We start from the raw sequence: 21,505 nt of genomic DNA on the forward strand, positions 1-21,505 counted from the left end.
TTGCTTTTGAAGATCACATTCCTCTCATGTCTTCTCCATATACCGAGTTCCATTTTAGTAGACATAATGAAGTTTCTGAAGTAATACCATTGGCTTCAGAAGACATGTAATTTATAAAAATGGAAGCAATGTATTTAGACTCTAATACCCGAATGAAAATATCTCTGAAAACTTGTGGTCTGCTTGTCTAAAGTCTTATTGTATATTGATTATTGCATCATGACCCATGTCCATGCTAATATATGCAGAAGAAGTGCATCTAGATAATCACAAACAGAAGGTGTGTACACATGTACATGTGTCTGGTAATTTTGTCGAAATTAAGGGTAATGTGGCTATTGGTAGTGGTCAATTTATTTAATTTTTCTCAATGAAGGGATATCTGGGTAGCCAGTAAAACATCTTTTTGTGTGTTTCTGTGAGGATATTTCACAAGAGAGTCCTATTTTTGGCAGTATACTTCGTAGAGTAGTGTACTTCTCTCGTCAATGTGAGTAGACCTCACACAGTCTTTTGAAGGCTCACCTCAGCAGAACAAATTTCTAGGGGCAAACTGTCTCTCTTTCTCCTTTCTTTTTATGGATCTGAGTTCCACCTCCTCTTGCTCTTGGATTCCAGAGCCACTTGCTCTCAGACCCTTAGTCCCCACATGTACACTAGTTGTGCATGTGGTTCCCAGCATGCAGATTCCAGAGCACGGCCTGTTTCCACAAGCACGGGGTCCCCAGTCAGGATAAATTTCCACTCACACATATACTCAATTCCTTTTGGTTCTTTCCCTGGAGAACCCTGACTGCAAGACGAGTGTTTAATAAACCTAAATCCACGTTTAATCTTTGTAGTAGAATAAAAATTCATGGACAATATTTTAAAATTTCCTTCATTCCTAGTCCAAGCATACTAATTTAAGAAAAAAGAATGATATATTATTGAATGAAAGTATGTCTTCTTCATTACATATTTTAATGAGACACATAATTCTGACATCTATGAATTCATATTTCTGTTTGAGTCATTCTATACAAATAAGATGTTTATATTCAAATTTTCTAAGGGATAAAGTGTCCGGAGTGCCAGAAAAATCAGGAAAATTGAAAACATTTTGATGTAGTCAATTTTTAACTCTATTTTTCAGTGTATTTAAAAATTATCCTGAGAAGCTAATAATGCACTTGTCTATGATCCTTGAACTGCTAATGTCGCCCATTTTTCCTTTAGTTGAGTTATCCTCTCATCATTCCCCAGTCTTTTTCTCACTCCTTTCTCACTGCTTTCCTTGCTATCTCTTCACAGCTCCAAACGTGCTCAAGCCTCAGGGCCTTTGCACTTGCTGTTCTCCTTGTGGAATATTCTTTCTTCTTTCAAGTTTGCGGAAATGTTACCTTGACATAGAGTCCTTCCGTAATCATTTTATAAAACAGTCACTTTCAGCTGACCACATAAGGTATATCCTCAACCTCTGTCATTCTTCTTTGTCCTTATCAACCCCTATCTAGTATGTAATTGCTTACTTTTTCTTATCATTCTGATTTGGAATGCTAACTTCACAAAAGTGTTGATTTTTATGTTTTACTTACCATATGATCATCGTTACCTGACTAGATGTCCTGTTTCATAGAAGATTCTAATAAACATTGTTTAATAATGAGCTAAATAATTCTTCTTTAATGCAATCACATTATGTATATTGACCTTTGAAACGTTGGTGTTGGTGAGTCTTGTCACGAGATAAAGATAGAGAAACATGCAGTGTATTCATGCAGACACAACTAATTTTTGCTTTTGCTGAACCTTTTTGTCAATATTCTCACTCAGTCCTCACGCTCCTCATTTTTTCCCACATTTTTTATTGGTGCATTATAATTGTACATAATGGCAGAATTTGTTGTTACATATTCATACATAGTCCTGCAGTATTACAATCTAATTTGGTCAATCTCACTCCTCAGACTTACTTCCTCCCTCTCCATCTCCCTCCCCTTGGATCATTTCCTCTACTGATCTCCTTTTGGCCTTATTGTGGTCTGCCCCCAACTTTCTTTTATTTTTTCCTCACTAGCTTCCATATATGAGAGAAAACATACGATCCTTGACCCTGTAATTTTGACTTATTTTACTTAAACTGATGATTTCTTGTTCCATCCATTTTACTGCAAATGACATAGCTTCACTCTTCTTGATGGCTGAGTAAAGCTCTCGTGTGTTTATCTACCACATTTTCTTTTTTTTTATGATTGAAAAAATGTAATAATCTCAGGTGTTTTGGGCACTGCAGGGTAAACATAATGAGCATAAATGCATTGCATATCACAACATAGAGGGGAGAAATTTGAATGTAATTGCCACAACGAAATGATAAAACTTTGAGGAGATGGATGTGCTAATGACCCTGCCTTGATCTCTACCCAATGGATACAAGAATCAGAACTACACATTATTCTTCATAAATATGTATAATATAGGTCATTTAAAACACAAATAAATGAGTGAACACTTTGCAAAACAAAGCCCTACACCCTTGCTTGGCAACCAATGTCTTCTCAGGACTATGGAAAAAGAAGGAAAAACATTCTTGGTTATGGAGAATAATCCATAGAGGCCTTGGCTTCAACCCACTCAACTGGGCATGTGGAGATGGGAATCAGAGCTAATGGCCAGGAGGAAGAGCAGGTTTCCCATGATGGTGACCAGGTATGTGAACACGGACAGGCTGAAGATGAGGGGCTGAGTGCTGGGTCATCTGTCAGTCCCACATTTTCTTTAACCACTCATCTGTTGGTGGACACCTAGGCTGATTCCATAGTTTGGTCACACTCTGCACTTTAAGACAACAGGAATTTCTGAAAATCCCATCAGGGGGCAGATCATTTCAAACCATCTCACACTTTATCCCTCAGAACTTATATTTCATTAAATGGTAAACAACACTCAAGTGGTATTTAGGAAATCACAAAAAGCACTTTAAATATAATATTGAAATGTTTTATATCTGGTTCCATTTTTAAATTTTTTCATGCACATCAATATACAATTAACTGAAAAGATCCTATGTATCAATGTGGAATATGTACAAACAATATTCGTCAGCACTAAACAGAAAAGACCCCTTAAAATTCTGGTACCAAGCACGATATAAGTGCTTTTAACTTTGTCCCTCCGGGAGCTCAATGTTATTCAAATGTAAGCACAGCAATGTGCCTGTGTGTGTAATGTCTCATCCCTGTACAGCAGGGGACCTCAACGTCACTAGGACTGAATATGCAAAGATGGTCATGCTGGTACCTGTGGCGCAGTGTATGCAACACAGACATCCACTCTAGCATGTAGAGTGATATATCTCCTATTGGATTCACTTCTAATTATTATTTTAATGAATGTTTAATTTTAGAATGATTTGGATTCATGGAAAATTTCCAAAGAGCATGATATGTGATTTATATATCATATTCTGGCAGGTTTGGTGGTGGTCCTCCCAAACACTCACATGGTAATTGCTGAAACTTCCAATGTTAATCTATGTGGCCAAGAAGCACTGTGCAGATATGATCAACTAAAGGATTTTTCAGAGTGAGAGATCATCAGGAATACCCTTGTGCACCTCAAAGTCAATGTTATGTGTCCTCATAAATGGAAACCAGAAAGACTTTATCATAGACAAAGGCGGAGTCAGCATTGCATCTGCCAAATCTACCTTGATGTGATGTGATCATAAGTCATGGGGTCCTGGAGGTCAGCAGAGAACGCAGGAGGCATACAAACGAGGTGTCCTCTAGAGATTCTAAGAGGCAAAGGCTCTGACACCATGTTCAGTGAGGCTGATTTCAGACTTCTTGTAATATAAAGCTACTCCCCCACCCTTTCCGCTGCATTCATTTCCCTGCCTCCCAACTACTTGTCAGTCTGTGAACATCCTGGCTCACTATTGGTTCATCAGTCAGCATGCAAGTATCTTTCTCTGTTATTGGTTCCCTGTTAGCCCAGCAGAATTCAACTGCTCAAGGGTAGCTTCCCTGCCATCTTTTCTCTTGCTTTTCTCTCTTCTACTCACTTGCTTTCTCTCTCCTCCTCGCTTTTCCACTCTCTCTAGTGTGCACCCTTTCTCTTTTCCTCCCTTTTCCTTTCATTTTCTCTCTTACCCTGCAGGGAAACACTCTGTTTGCTTAATAAACCCTCTTATGTGATTTCCCGAGTCTGGCCATGGTTTTCGTGTGTTTTCTTACACCTCTGACTTTAAGCACTGCAAAGAACCAATGTGCGTTGTTGTCAGCCTCCAGGTTTGCAGTAACTTGTTACAGCAGCCACGGGAACCTAATACAATCTCACACCTGGTTTCTTCTCATCATAATCATCTATTACGATTGTGTGTGAGCTAGTGAGAAATCAGTGACTTCATCTGTTACTGGATTTCTTTCTTGAGAGTTTATTTATTATTAATTCAATCTCTATACTTCTCATAGGATATTCAGATTTTTTTCTTTCTTGTAGTGTGTATCTTTCAAGGAATTTGTATTTGATCTATGTTATCCAATATATTAGTATAAAATTATTCATACTATTCTGCTATAATTATTTTTATTTCTATAATGTCAATAGACATATTCTCCCATTAATTTATGATTTTGTAATTGGAGTCTTCTCTACTCTTTTTTATAGTTAAAATCAACCACACACTACAGCCAACTGATTATGACAAGGGGCTAAGTTCACCCATTGGGGAAAGCTTTCTTCCAATAATGGCACTGGAAAAATTGTTTACTCCATGTACAATGATGAAGCTAGATTAGGACTTTTAGTGGTTACCAAAATCAATTCAATCTGCATTAAATATTTAAATGCAAGCCTTAAACGATGAAATTACTTTAATAAAAAAAGAATCAAGGAATAGGCTTCAATACTTTAAAATGGGCAAATATCTTTCTGGAGACGAAGGCATAGGAAACAAAAGAAAAATAGACCAAGGGAATTACATAAAAGTAAAAAACTTCTGCAAAAAACAGTCAACATATTGAAGAGACAAACTACAGAATGAATGAAACTATTTCAAAACTATATATCTGAAAAGAGGTTGATATTTAGAATACAAAAATAACTCCAAATCTCAGGAGGAAAAAAATGAGACATCATTATCCTATGTACCTGTATTCTATGTACTCGAATGGTGTGAATCCACATCGTGTACAACCATAGAAAAGAAAAGTTGTAGCCCATTTGTGTACAATGAATCGAAATGCAGTGTAAATTAAAAATTGATTAAAATTTTAAAAAAAGGAATGGAAAGAAAGGCAAGAAAAGAAAAGAAAATCCTATTAAAAATGGGTAATAGGCTTCAATTGACATTTCTAAAAGAAAGACATAAATGGTCAATCAGGATATGAAAAAACACTCCAGATCACTCACCATCAGGGAAACGGATGTCCAAACCACAATATGCCCGGCATGGGTGCAGGCCTGTAATCCCAGCAGCTCTGGATGCTGAGGGAGGAGGATTGCAAGTACAAATTCAGCCGGGAGATTTCAGTGACACCCTGAGCAATTTAGCAAGACTCTGTCTCAAAATTAAAAAAAAGGCGGGGGCGGGGGATGTGATTCAGTGATTGGCTGCTCCTGGATTCAGTCCTGGCACCGAAAACACACACACACAAAAACCCCTAAACAAAACACAATAAGATCACTTCACAGTTTAAGATTGGCTTTATCATAAAAACAGTGATAACTAGTGCTGATTAGTTCTGGAGAAGGGACTCCTGTTCACTGTTGGTGGGAATGACATTAGCCCAGACAGGATGCAAAGCTGTATGGAGAGTCCTTATGAAATGCAGACTAAAACGACCACATGATCCTGCAATCTCCCTGCTGAGAAGGAATCCCCAGGAAATGGAATCTGCATGTCAAAGAGATGTCTGCCCTCCTGTGCCTGCAGCACCATGGACAGTAGCTAAGGGATGGAAGCAACCTGAGTGTCCATCAAATGACGGATAGATAAAGAAAATGTGAATAATATTCCATTGTGTATATATATCATAGTTTCTTTATCCATTCATCTGTTGAAGGGCATCTAGGTTGGTTCCACAATCTAGCTATTGTGAATTGAGCTGCTATAAACATCGATGTGGCTGTGTTACTGTTGTATGCTGATTTTTAAGTCTTTTGAATATAAACTGAGGAATGGAATAACTGGGTCAAAAGGTGAGTCTCAATGGATGGAACTGGAGAATATCATGCTATGTGAAATAAGACAATTCCACAAAACCAAAGACCAAATGTTTTCCCTGATAAGTGAATGATGATATATAATGGGGATGGGGAGTGGGGATGAGAGAAGAATGGAGGAACTTTAGATTATGTAGAAGGAAGTGAGAGGGAAGGGGGGTATGAAAAATGGTGGAATGAGACAACATCATTACCTTATGTACATGTATGGTTACACAAAGGGTATGAATCTATACTGTGTACAACCATAGAAATGAAATGATGTACCCCATTTGTGTACAATGAATCAAAATGCAGTCTGTAAAAATAAAAAGTAATTAAATAATTAGAAAAAAAGAAAACATGGCACACATACACCAAGGACAATAGTCAGTCATAAGTGAGAATGGACTCCTGTCATTTGTGACAGCATCATTGTGTTAAGGGAAATAAGCTAGGCTTCAAAGACAATCACTGAACCATCTCCCCCATATGTGGAATGTTGAAAATAATTTGGGAATTGAATAGTGATTACCAGAATCTGGGGAGATTAGGGAGGAAGACGGGATGGGTGACCACTGGGTATTAATTTACAGTTACAGAGGAGCAAGAAATTCTGGTGTGCATTACATAGTAAGGTGACCACAGATAACACTTATGTACTGTGTACATCATGATGGCAGAAGAAAGTAATACTAAAGTTTAGCACACGAAAATGATGAGCCTGTGAGAAGACAGATATGTTTTACCTGATTTTAAAATTACACAACATATACATATGTAGAAATATTTCATAGTACATAATTAAGATGTAAAATCCTATATTGTCATTTATCAGTTAAAAATAAATGTAAAATAAAAATGTACTAACCAGCTTGATCCCTATAGGCAGTTTAATTGCTTCTTCCCTTGTAAAGTAGGATCAGGAGCTATAGTTAGTCTCACAGGAGAAATCTCCAGAGATCTCCAACTTTCCATAATTTTCTCCAGATCACCATGTATTTGCCTCTGAAATCCCAATGACTCAACTTCACTGTTTTAAGAGCGACACACGATATGCAGTATTCCATGGCCACGGGATACTGTTTTGTCATCTGAATGATCATCATCCTCAGGTCTTCTTCTGACCTGAGGATTTGCTATGACCCTCAGTCATGGTCAGGGAAAACACTCAAAGTTAATAATGATATTGTTTGGCTTTTAAATGATAACCTCTTCATTAGATGCATTAAAGACCTCTCATTCGTTATGTATAGACACTAGCTATGAATCGTGTGAGAAAATCATTTTTTTTCATTTTTATTTTACTAATAAGGAGGAGGTAAGTGGTCTTTCCAAGACAGAGAAAAAGTTGAGTAGATTCTTAACAATTCATATTAACATACTTCTATTCTTTTTATGCATTCCTTAGAGGAGCTGGAAACTTTGGACTACTACCTGAGAAAAAGACTGTCTTCTAATAGTATTTATGCAACATTCCCTTAATGGTATTATGATTTAAGATGGGTTATTTTGGAGTGATTGATGTTATTTTTCTAGCAAACTGTTAAGCTTATATTTTCTATAAACATTTTAGTGAGAAGTGTAATTCACGCTTTAAAAGCACTGGGTAGCTGTACCAAATATGAGTTGTTTGTAAAAAGAAAGAGAAGCTTTCAAAATAGATCTAAAATGGTGAATGACTCCATGGTGTATATGTCAAAATATATATCATGAGGAATTTGTGATTCATGAAACAATTCATAATTCTTTTGCAAAAACTGAAAATAAAAAAAGTGGTGCTTTGGAGGATTATGGGATGATATTATCTTATTGACTATAGATCTGTTTCTCCTTAAAGATTCAAATATAACCAACCAAGAATAGTGAAATGATTCTTCTTTAAACTGCAAAAGGTTCTAACTAAAGTACTGAGGTCTGAACTGCATTTGAGCTATTTTACCCTTGTCTCAGGCTTATTCATGGCCATGGCATTCATTGTGAGTCTTGAGTCTTTCTCATAACACATACATAATTCTAGCGCATCACACTACATCTCAAACCTTGGTATACTTATTGAAGTAAGAGTTGTATACTATCTACATTAGACATGATCACACAAGCGTAATTTATATGTAAATACTTATCATTTGCTGTAGACTATAGTTCATGCTAAAAGTGGTCATGTTCATTAATATTTTCAATAAAATATCTTCATGGAGAAGACTTATAGACTGAAAAAGGTCTGAGCAGAAAAATGGTAAGGAGTACTAGTTACTTTTGCATGAGTATCCTATAAAAGACTTTAATTCAAATAAAGTATTGGAAAACATTTTTACTATTCAAGGACATATTCAAATAAAATATTGTACAATATTGAACTTGAACAAATAAAAAGCTAAAAATAACCCATAAACTGGGAACTTTCAACCCTGGGTCTCTGTAATGTGGCTATGAAATGATCGTATGAGAAAAATATGAGTTTTAAGAACAATGGACTCTTTTGTTCCAGCTAAACTACGGATTTCAAAGAAGAAATTTCTAGTAAGATTGCCCAGGGCTGGGGAGATAGCTCAGTTGGTAGAGTGCTCGCCTCGCAAGCACAAGGCCCTGGGTTCAATCCCCAACACCGCAAAAAAAAAAAAAAAAAAAAAGATTGCCTGCATCGTATTGTAGCAGCAGTACTCAGATGCTGGGGTAAAGACAGACTGAGAAACACTGGAGGGCAGAGAATCTCTCTGGTCCGAGTACAGAAGGAAAGGCCATTTGTGGAGAGAAGTTTCAACCCAAACTCCAGACTCAAGGCCTGCACGACAACATGCATGATGGTTAAACCCACATAAAGACACAATCCCAACCCAGTCACAACATGATGGCTAGCATCCATGAGGTTGTGCTCTGCACCCAGCACTTGATAGTCCTTTAGGTATTACCTTCTTTAATTCTCACAATTATGTCTCAGGACTCTCTTCTGGTATTACTTTCACAAAGTAGGACTCATTACCTTCTTCACCTTGCAGATGGAAATAGGATGCTCAGGAGAACTAGTCTAGAACCTGTGACTTTTGTGTGACCAGTGGTAAGTCTGATGTGAATCTCTTCCAGGAATCTAAGCTCTCCTTCTGCTCCATGAGATGATATGACTTCTCTCAAAATTCCTTCTTCAGGCCAAATGTGCTCCCGCCATGATAGTTGTCCCACCACCTCTACCATGCAGAGAGGTGTGCTGTCCTTTTTCAAGAGATAAACCCTTCTTCAACCTAGTCAAAAGTCTGTGTTTTCTGCCATCGCAGTCAATGTGTGTGGAAGTGCTGATGATAATAAGTATGTGACTATGGGGAAAAGATTGAAATGGAATTGAGTTCTTGTTAATTCATTTCACACCATTCTATCAATGAAAGAAGGATCATTGCACTATTCAGGATTTTTATTTGCTTTTTTCTTTACCTCCAGAAAGAGACAAACATCTAGTGAGCAAGATTAAATAACTCCAGAATCAACAACTCAGTTCACTGTGAAATCCCAAACACTGACTTTGCATCAAAGGAAACAAGGCATAATAATAAACTCAGTAAAATTTATTTCAGTGTAGCCTATTATATACAGGAAAAACTCAGCATGGGTTAAAGGTCGGCCTAGGACCACAGCATAGATTATCAATTAATCATTGTGCAACTATCAGCAAATTGCTGAACATCTTATGGGGAATAATTTACACAAATGTAACAAAAAGTCAAACTCTTCATGAAGAGGAGAGTGTGAATGCACATTTACATTTTCCATAGCAGTTTTTGGCAGGTGAGCGATGTGGAAGCTCACCTTTCACTGAGCTCAGGAGAAGTGAACTGGCACATAGTTTCAGTCAAATAAGTCTTTATTATCAAGTTATTAAATATTTTACATCTCAGATAAGAAATGTACAAAAATAAAAAAATTGGGCTATGAGTCATTATGATTCTTCAGATTCAACACTATATAACTCTAGACTTTCATGTAGCACTTAATTTGGGTTTCAAAAGCCCATGCTTTCTCTGGAGAATCTCAGAATTCTTTTGTATTCTACCATGAAAGAATACAATGAAAGAATATACCTTTCAGTTGTACTTTCCTCTTCAATTGAAATTCTTATTTTTTTTTTTCTCATGGCTGTAGAACATCTAGAGATTCCCAGACAACACTGATGGAGAACAGGACAGAAGTGACAGAGTTCATCCTGCTGGGACTGACCAGTGACCCACGTCTGCAGCTTCCCCTCTTTCTGACGTTCCTGCTCATCTACACCATCACTCTGGCTGGGAACCTGGGGATGATCCTGTTGATCGTCTTGGACTCCCGTCTCCACACTCCCATGTACTTCTTCCTTGGCAACCTGTCTCTGGTGGACTTCTGCTACTCTTCAACTGTCACTCCCAAGGTCATGGCTGGGCTCCTTCCTGGAGACAATGTCATTTCTTACAGTGCTTGTGTTGCTCAGCTGTTCTTTTTTGGAGCCTTTGGTACTGTGGAAAATTACCTCTTGTCCTCGATGGCATATGATCGCTATGTAGCAGTGTGTAAGCCCCTGCACTACACCACCACCATGACAACTAGTGTGTGTGCATATCTCATCATAGGCTGCTATGTCTGTGGTCTCCTGAATGCCTCCATCTACACTGGGAACACGTTCAGTCTCACCTTCTGTGTATCTCCTTTGATCCATCATTTCATCTGTGATGTTCCAGCACTCATGGTTCTCTCTTGCTCTGATAGACATGTTAGTGAACTATTTATTATTTATGTTGCCAGCTTTAATATCTTTTTTGCTCTCTTAGTAGTCTTTATATCCTACATATTTATTGTTATTACTATCCTAAAGATGCACTCAGCTGCAGGACACAGGAAGGCTATATCCACCTGTGCCTCCCACTTCACTGCAGTCTCTATTTTCTATGGGACTCTAATTTTTGTGTACTTACAACCCAGCTCCAGTCACTCCATGGACACTGACAAAATTGCCTCTGTGTTCTACACTATGGTCATCCCCATGCTGAACCCCTTGGTCTACAGCCTGAGAAACACCGAGGTCATGAGAGCATTTTCAAAAATTCTTCTGGTAGGAAAATAATCCATAGGATTCTGACTTCCGCTCTTTGGGATGCATGAAGCCTGAATTCTTTCCTCTCATCTTCTCCATGTAATGTCGTTTATTAAAACCTGCACTGAATTCAAGTTCCTGATGTGATACATTTTCCAGTGCAAAAGTTTATTGTCTGGTGAAAGGGAAATGTGTGCAAACACAATACCTGAGTGACAATGTGCATGCTATCTTGGCATTTGCTTATTGAGATTATTGATAATTTAATAATTTTCACCTATTTTTAAAACCATGCCTCTATGAATGTATGTAAAATAAGTGGAGAGAAAGCCCATGAATGGAATAAGTGCATGCAGGGGTCCCATGAGGACACATATGCACGGATGCAGCCTATTTGCCAGAATAAACATAGTGTGGTACTCTGAAATTGGACTATATTAGAAATATCCAGATAGCTACTAAAACATTCTGTGTGTGTCTGTGAGGATGTTTCCCAAAGAGAGAACTTAGAATCAGTCAACTTTTCAATATGGTGGCCATCAGCCAATTCATCAAGAGCTCTCCTGAATAGAAGAAAAAGGTATGAGGAGGACAAATTCTTTCTCTCCCTCTTTTCCTCTCTCTCTCTCTCTCTCCCTCTCTTTCTTTCTCTCTCAATAAAGGCATCCATCTCTCACGCTGGACCTCAGAGCTACTGGCTCTCAGGTTCTTGTTCTATAAGAATTCACTAGACATATTAGACCCACTTCTCCCTCCTCAACATTCCTGGTTCTCCATTTTGTAGACAGACCATCATGGGTATTCTGTTTCCATAATCTCATGAGCTCTTACCCATAATAAATCTTCTCTTGTGCATTTCTATATACTGTTGGTTCTCTTTCACTAGAGGGCCCTGAATTATAGAGCAGGGTTTAGTAATCCTAATTTAATATTTAATTTGTTTATTAAAAATAAATTTAAACCAAATTAATTTTTCCTTTTTAACAGTTTGAATAGTCCTCATTTGAAGAAAAACAGGATATACTATGTAATGAAAGTTGTGCTTCTTGGACATTTTAATGAGAGATACATAATTCTGGCACCTTATGTGAATTAATATTTCTGTTTGAGCCATTTTGTACAATCAACATGCTCATGTTTTAATTGTCAAAGGGATAGAATAAATTAATTACCAAAAATACTGAGAAAAATCAAAGCAATTTAAGTGTATTTATGTATGATTACAATTATTCAGATTACTAAAATTTTACTATGACAAACCAATGATGCAATCCTTTTTATTTCTGCAAATGCTTTAAAATTACCACTGCTGCCCATTCATTCTTTACTTATGTGAACTCTACTCTCTATTGTCACTTTTCTAGTCTTTTCCGTATCTCCATACTCCCTCATTTCTTTGCTGTTTTTTCACAAATTCAATGATGCTTATACCGCAGGGCCTTTGTACATTCTTTCTCCAGTGAGGAATAGTCTTATTCCATTCAGATCTCCTGGGAAATACTAGTCTGTCATGTGTCCTGCCCACTCCATTGAACACTCATTTTCCACTCACCACATGAGCTGTCCCCTTATTCTCTATCATTCTTCACAGACCTTATGAACCCTGTCTCCTGGATATTTGCTTACCTGGTTCTTATTTGTCTTCCCCCAATAGAAGGTAAACACCATGGGAGAACTGACTTTATGTTTTCTGGTCAAACATGATCATCAGCAATTGAACAGATAACTATTTCACAGTAGACTCTCAACAGAGTTTTATTAAATGAATGAATACATGAATAAAGATTCGAGTTCAATTGCACCAACTGTTGATCTTTGAATCATGGATAGTGAGAGTGAATCTTGCATGGGATTAACCATCTAGATAAATATGTAGTACCTCTCTAGAGATAAAGCTAATGTTCGGCTTTTCTGAGATATTTGTTTTCCCCTATAGTTTCAGTTCTCACATTCTTCCCTTTTAGGCAAAATGATTTTCTGGGATTGCTAACAGAGCTGATCAGTTCCTATACTCTGATAATTTTAGTAAGAGGTGATGTGTCATTAAATGGCAAGTAAAATGTCAAATAAGTACTGTTTAGGAAATCATGAAAGAAATTCAACACAAGATGAATTAAAGGTCTCATTTCTGGTCATTTTGTAAAAATTAGTTGATGCACACAAATTGCAGTACTGACTGGAAAGATTCTAAATGTCTGTGTGGAGTAGCTGTATGACAGTATTTGTCAGCAGTAAAAATAAATTATATTAAGTCTGCTAGTGTAATTCACTATATTCACATTTTAAATTTTGATCCTCAGGATTTAAATATCATACAAAACTTGAGCAAAGGAATGTGCCTCTATATGTCATTTGTTATCACTGTCACAATAGGGGCATCAACATCACCTGGATTGATCATGCTAAGATGATGGTCCTGGTCCTTGTGGAGTAGTGTAGGGTAGATCTACTATTTGCTTCTGTTTGTGGTGATATTGCTCCATTGGAAGAATGTCAAATATTGTTTCAATGGTTATTTAGTGTTACAATTATTTTGGATTAATGGAAAACTTTCAAAGATAGTGCATTGTGTGATTGACATATGACACACTGGCAGGCTCAAAAATGGGCCAAAGTATTCAAAGTTTAATTTCGGAAACCTGATGATGTTACCCCTCAAGGCCCTGAAGGACTGAGATCTGATCAGATTAAGGACTTGAAGAATGAGAAAATATTAGAATTATCTGTGTGTGTCCTAAAGGCAATGCTATGTATCCTTAGGAAAGGGAGTTAGAAGATACAACCATAGACAAAGGAGGATTTAGCATAGAAGCAACACTGAAGTGATATGGCCACAAGCCATGGAATTTCAGTCACCACCAGAGCACGGGGGAGGCAAGACTTTGAGTTTCCCCTAGAACCTGTGGAGTGAACGTGCCTCTGTCAGACCACACCTCTGTCACACCACTGATTTCAGCTCGTTAGGATTAATTTTACACCTGTGGTTTCCAGAACCATGAAATAATCAATATGCACTTTGCAAGCCTCCAGGTTTGCAGCAATTTGTTACAGCAGCCATTGGACACTAATACAAGTCCTCACCTGGTTTATCCTGTGTCATAACCATACATTTCTGTTGTATGTTAGTTTGGTTGAAATCACAAGTGAAACCATCCCTCCATGGTATGAAGGCCAACCTGCCCTGCCCAATGTTGACTGGCTTAATAGTTTACACCATCTCATATTATCAACCAAGTTGGTACCTAAAGGGTAATATTCCCAAGTCTGCCCTTTGTCATTTTGGTACTTACAGCTGGCTAAAAGACTTAATCTGCAAATAGAGACAATAACAAAGCCATTCTTCTGCCAAATGAGATGCCACTGTCCTGACTACAAAGAAAGCATTCTGCTCTCTACTTCCTCAAGGGTTCAGTGAAATCTGATGAAGCTCACCCTTACTCTTTTTTTTTCATATTTTATACACAAATTTTTACTTCATTTAATTTTTGAGGGTTGTATCTAATACACAAAAATATTTTTACATGCCATTAAAATGTTTTACAACTATAATCACAAGTGAGCACATTTTATTATGTAGACTTGATATCCCATAGTTAAAAACTATTCTGCAAAATTAACAATAAGGAACTTAAATACTGTGTTCAAAAGTGAACTCCTCCCATGACTCTTGTTAATGGGCTAATAGAGTGAAGGACATACATTTGTATTTTCAGATACATGCACACATTCATAACCAAATGAGGAGAAACTCATAATAATTATAATCTTAATTTCTTTATGTGGTCATATACTTATAAATTAATATTCATAAGTACCTATTGTCATTACCCAGTTTGTTATTGCATTTTTCTTAGACCAATCAAGTTTAAAGGTCATGGTTGTTTACCTGGTAGGTTGTTCTGATCCTTATTCCTTATTCATGAAACATCTTGAGAAAATGAATACATGTTCATCAATGCAGTTGCTTTAATCTTCCACTCACCTTAATTTCCAGGACTGAAAACAGTAAGAGAAGGCCTAAAGAATCTCCTGTACTTCAGACACACTCATACTTATCTCCATTATGAGTGTTTATCTAGTGTCTGATAGGATCAACCACTAGTCAGAGCTGTGAACCTTCACTGGGCCCCTTCAAAGGTATGATGAACCCAAAGAAGACAAAAAACAAACTCATCTTCTAATTCAGTAGACTCTCTGATGTGTCTCTTGGCAGAACATGCCTCCAGCAGGGTGCCTCTCCCATCTTCACCTCTTGATTCCTGGAACCACGAGTCCTATTAATTAGAGAAATAGAACCATATGTTGGGTGCTGATTCAGATTATGTATAGACTCTTGGATAATTTTTCCTAGCCCAAATTTTTGCTTCAGCTAGAACTCTGAGACTTTGAAAAGACATGCAGCCTTTGTTTTATGACAGTGTTTCAAGATGGTGCAGATCATGATGGAATGGTAAATTCCTGGAGCCTAGAGCTGTTGCCCCACTTCATTTCTGCAAAGTGAGTTATCTGGTTCTAATCATTACTGTGTGCAATGCCGTGATGTTTTATATGGGTTTCTGTAGTTCATGTACAGTAGGCATGATAGAAGCATAATGTGCAGGGAAGGCAACCTTTATTCACAGTGTCTGTTCTAGTAAGAACAAAATACCACAGTTCCATGTTGGATATGTTTCAATGTAATTAACATGCCACTCATTAACTGGCTGGTCAACCTGAGATATGGTACCATATCAGGAACTCAGTTTCCACTGCTGGCAGATTCAGCACTGGGCAGTGGCTGTAGTCAGGCAATCCATGAGGAAGTGTATGCTGCTGCATTTTTTTAAGTTCCTTCCCTGCCAGCATGACAACTTTGTTCATGAGCCTCTTGGCCAATAGGAGAAGTGAACGAGAAAAGACTGACTTGTATCCACGGAATGAAATTGGACTCAATTATTAAAATCCTTTGATTAACCTTTTGTGAGCACTGACAGTGTACCTAAAATTTTGTTCAAATGTTTAAAGCATTCAGAAGGTGTATCCACATACAACTCTTCCCCATATGAGATTGGAAGTTTAATATTTGATTATATTTTTAAAATTACTTCACATATACGAATTATAAAATAAAATGAAATGACTCCAGGTAGAGTATAAAAATAATATCTGTCAGTACTAGTGATAATATACATTCCTGTGCTTTCATAATGTACAATTCTTTCTATTTGACCCACAAATCAATATTATGGAAATCCTAAGCACAGAAACATGCCTGCATGTCTGGTTCCCACCTAACTTCAGGGGGCTTCACCATCTCAGTATTAGTAACATTGGGCTTCAATTTGCTCAGAAGGTCATGCTGTTACTTTTGGAATAATGTAATGTAACAATAGTATTCACATTTATTTAGAGACATTTCTCCTGTGAGAACCACTTCTATTTATTATTGTAAAGGGCTATTTAATGTTAGATTAACTTGGTAGGTACAGAACCTCTTCTAAGATAGAGCAGAGTGCTGCCGTAAGACACTCTGACGAGCTCAACAACGGCTCACAAAAAGCTCCATTATGTCACCTTTCAATCTTACTCTGTGGCCCCAAGGAGCTTTGCAGGTGAGACTAAATTAAGGATTTTAAAATAAACAAAAAGAGATATCTTTGGGTTCCATGTGTACCCTGAATGCTATTTCCTATATTCTTACAAACCAGAGTCAGAAAGATTTAGGAAGCAGGGAAAACACAGAGCTGGTAATGTGAAGTCAGAAACAAGAAGCTACAGTGAGCCAGCAGCCACCAGAAGGAAGAGGCAAGAAATGAAGTGTCCTCTGGGGCCCAGGAAGGGACATGGCTCCAGCGACCCACTGGTTCCAGAGAGCTGACACTACCTTGGTCTTCTAGTTTCCAGACCTGAGAAAGAATACACACTTGTGACTGTAAGCCTCAAAGACTGTAGGCAGCCAAGGATGCTCTCAGAAATCCTGGTTTCTTCTCTGTCATATTCTTTCCTTTCTACTGGAGGCTAGTTTGAGAATTCACCAGAAAGTCATCTGTTCCTGGGATTTTCTTTGTGGGAAAGTTATTTATTACTAATTCAATCTCTTTACCTGTTATAGGATTATTCAGATGTTTTTCTCATTCTCTGGTTTTAGTATTGTGTGCATTTACAGGAGGTTTTGTTTTCATCTGTGTGCCTCCTACGTTGTTGTACAGTTATTTACTGTATTGCATTACAATCTTTCTTATAAGAACATTCTAACTACAGCAGAACTATATGAATAAAACAGTTTACTTATTGCCAGAGGCAGAGGGTTGGAAAATTCTCAAAGAGAAGCTCAGATGAGTTGGTGATTGCAGAAGAACCAAACATTTGACAGTACCACACATATGACAAAATTCTTAGAACTCTGTACTACAACCCAAGGGTATTACTGTATGTAAATTATGCATTAATTTGAAAAAAGTAAAACAAAAGATAAAAGCACTTGCATACATTGAAACTAACCAGCTTGCTCCCCACAGACAGATTAATTGTTTCTTCCTTAGGAAAGTTACATCAGCAGCTGCAGGTAGACTCTTGGGGACAATCTACAGAGGTCTCAAGTCTATAGTTCTCTCCAAATCTCCATATATTCACCTCTGAAATCCCAACATGACTCCATATTACTGGTTTCAGGAGGAACATGCTTCACTGGGCATCATGTTCATCTGAGTGATAATCATTGTTATTGTTAGTGCAGACAGTCCTCTCTTTGACTTGAGGACTTGCTGTGAGCCTTCAATTGTAGAGAGAGGAATACGTAAAGATAAAAATCATGTTTTCTTTTTCTTTTTCTTTTCTTTCTTTCTTTTTTTTTTTTTAACGGACACAATTCTGTGACTTATTGGGGAGATATAAGCTTATCAGGCTTATTATGAAAATAGGAAGACAAAAATAAATCTTTTATGTAAACTGAAAGAATTATTTGTCGATTCAGAACTTGGTCTCCAGGTTTAAGTTCTTCCCTCTATTTTTCCTGCCTTAGAGAACTTGGAACCTTTGGACCACTGCCTGAGACACAGCTTCACTAATATTATGTAGGCCATATTCCAGGGCTGGCTATAAGTTTCAGTCTCCCTCCTCTCATTCCCTGCTCTTTCCTTTCCAGCTTACTGGTAAGTTTCTACATTCAGTGAATATTTTAATGAGAATGATAATCCCTGGAAAATTCATGGGGCCGGCTACACCTTAGAGTTAATTTAAAAGAGAAAAAACTGAAGTGCATCCATGACATAAAGTAAAAATTTCCATGAGAGACAATTGAGAGAATTCACATATAGGTATGCAAGACATCTGGATTAAGTAATTAAATAGTCTGTAACACAAATAAACTAAACAGACACTTCTCAAAAGATGAAATACAAATACATGAAAAAAAGTTCGACATCATTAGCAATTAGGGAAATGCGAATCACAACTGCTCTGAGTTTCTCTGATCAGTGGATCCTGATCCGAATTGGGGGTGTTGAAGGGACTTTGGATTGTGCCAAGGGGAGAGAGGAGAGGGAAGGTGTGTGGGGATGGAAGGACAGTGGAATGAGGTGGACATTATCATCCTAAATACATGTGTGATTACACCACCAGTGTGTCTACACTGTGTTCAGCCAGAAGAAGAAGTTGTGTTCCTCTTGTGTACAATGTGTCTAAATGCATTCTATTTTCATGTATAACTACTTAGAACAAATTTTAAAGAATGAAAAATTCAATAAAAATGCACTGAGATTTCATCTGACACCAGTCAGAATGGCAGTCATCAAGAATACAAATAATAATAAATGTTGGAGAGGATGTGGAGAAAAGGAAGACTTATACACACTTTTGGCAGGACTACGACTTAGTACAACTGCATTGGAAAACAGAATGAAGGCTTCTCGAAAGGCTAGGCATGGAACCACCATATGACTCAGCTCTAACACTTTTTGGTATTTACCCTGAGGAATTAACGTAACCTTACTGCAGTGGAACATGCATTGCATGTTTTTAGCAGCACGATAGCCAAACTATGGCACCAACCTAGGTGTCCATCAATGACTGAATAAATAAAGAAAATGTGGTATACACGGACAATGGAGTTTTATTCAGCCATAAGGAAAAATGAAATTGTGGCATTTGCAGGAAAATGGATGGAAATAGAGACCAGAATACCATATTAAGTGAAGTAAGTCAAACTCAGAAGGTTAAGGGTCACATGTATGTCTTCTCTCATATGTGGAAGATAGAAAGAGGAATATATAGGTGGGGATGGATCTCCTAAAAATCATAGGTAGATCAGTAGAGGAAATAGACAAAGGAGTGGGAGTAGGGAGAAAGGCGGACAATGCAGGGGAGCAATATGGGTCAAATTAAGTTGTTATAGCATGTGCATGTAGAAAAATGTAACAACAAATCTCATCAAGATGAACAACTACAAAGTGCCAATTAAAAAGTAAAAATCAAATAGTCTGCATTTCTCTAAATAAGTGTAGAAGTGTATAAAATTGGGAAGATGATTCTTAAGGAGTCTTCAATTTCATAGAATTTAATCCTTTGTGTAATTAATATAACATGTTTAGTTTTAAATCCCAGAATTTTTAAGAGAATCTTAAACTATAAGATGCAGGGGCAAAGAAATAGTGTATATTAATACATACTTTTCATTTCAATTCAACCTTTACTGTTCTGTTTCTTTTTGTCATAGTTATAGACCATCTAGAGAATCTCAGACAACACTGATGGAAAACAGGACAGAAGTGACAGAGTTCATCCTGCTGGGACTGACCAGTGATCCAGGTCTGCAGCTTCCACTCTTTGTGACATTTTTGCTCATCTATACTATCACGCTTGTTGGGAACCTGGGGATAATCATGTTGATTGTCTTGGACTCCCGTCTCCACACTCCCATGTACAATTTCCTTGGGAACCTGTCTCTAGTAGACATTTGCTACTCTTCATCTGTCATTCCCACAGTCATGGGAGGACTCCTTCCAGGAGATGAAGTCATCTCCTACAATGCTTGTGCTGCTCAGATGTTCTTTTTAACAGGTTTTGTTACTGTGGAAAATTTCCTGTTGTCCTCAATGGCCTATGATCGCTATGCAGCAGTGTGCAAGCCCCTGCACTACACCACTACCATGACAACCAGGGTGTGTGTGTGTCTGGTAGTAGGCTGCTATGTCTGTGGATTTTTGAGTGCCTCCATCTATGTTGGGAACACATTCAGTCTCGCCTTCTGCAAGTCCAATGTCGTCCATCATTTCTTCTGTGATATTCCAGCAGTCATGGCTCTCTCTTGTTCTGTTAGACAAGTGAATGAGCTGGTTCCTCTTTTTGTAGCCAGTTTTGTTATCTATTTTGCTCTCATCATTATCTTCATATCCTACATACTCATTTTTATCACCATCCTAAAGATGCGCTCAGGTGCAGGACACAGGAAGGCTCTGTCCACCTGTGCCTCCCACTTCACTGCTGTCTCCATTTTCTATGGGACTACCATCTTCATGTACTTACAGCCCATCTCCAGTCACTCCATGGATACTGACAAAATCGCATCCGTGTTCTATTCTATGTTTATCCCCATGCTGAACCCTGTGGTCTACAGCCTGAGGAACAAGGAGGTTAAGAGTGCATTCTCAAAGATTGTTTTAGAAGCAAAATAATCATTAAGGTTTGATTCCACTCAGGGTGCATAATGCTTGTTGGTTCCCTCAGATCTTATCCATGTGGTGCACTGCATTTTCAGACTCAGCTTACTTCAAATTCCTTTACCTCTGCAGACGATGGTGGTATAAAAAAGGAAACTTCATATGCAGAATTATGATTCCAGAATCACAATATTTATAATACTTTGGTGTCTTCTTATCAAAAGCTTTATTAAAGGTGTTGAGACATTCAATAATTTCCTATGCAACTTTTATACATCAAGGCAAAGATATGCAAAATAATTGCAGAAAATCCCTCTTGGAAAAGAAGTGGAGATTGGTGCTTCATGAAGATACTTGTAAATGGGTATGGAAAACTTGCCAGCATTAAATATTCTGTGGCTATTTGTGATGTTGAATTGGATGTGTTCTTTGACTTGATTAAAGGATACACAGGTAGCCAGGAAACCATTTTACTGTGTGTGGCTGAGAGGGTATTTCTGAAAGTGTACAGTTTGAAGCAGTTACCATAGTAAAGAAGATCTGTCCCATCAGTATGGACAGCCATCATCCAGTCCAGTGTGGGCTCACTTGAACAGAACACCCTCACTGAACATTCACGTTTTCTCTT

At 37.7% G+C, this 21,505-nt stretch overlaps 1 protein-coding gene across 2 annotated transcripts; it reads left to right on the forward strand.

Moving 5' to 3' along the window:
• Positions 1-10,348: 10,348 nt before the first annotated feature.
• Positions 10,349-20,892, forward strand: LOC306639115 (olfactory receptor 5B3-like; the record flags this gene model as incomplete). Of its 2 annotated transcripts, XM_079102541.1 has the most annotated exons (2): positions 10,349-11,230; positions 20,851-20,892. In XM_079102541.1, 2 exons carry the CDS (start codon positions 10,349-10,351, stop codon positions 20,890-20,892), a joined length of 924 nt encoding a protein of 307 aa, XP_078958667.1. The 2 variants fall into 2 exon arrangements, with proteins under 2 accessions (XP_078958667.1, XP_078958666.1); XM_079102540.1 differs by lacking the exon at positions 10,349-11,230 and having other exon boundaries at positions 19,969-20,892.
• Positions 20,893-21,505: the final 613 nt, after the last annotated feature.

This window comes from Sciurus vulgaris (assembly GCF_902686455.1).
Source record: "Sciurus vulgaris genome assembly, chromosome: 11".
NCBI lineage: Eukaryota > Metazoa > Chordata > Mammalia > Rodentia > Sciuridae > Sciurus > Sciurus vulgaris.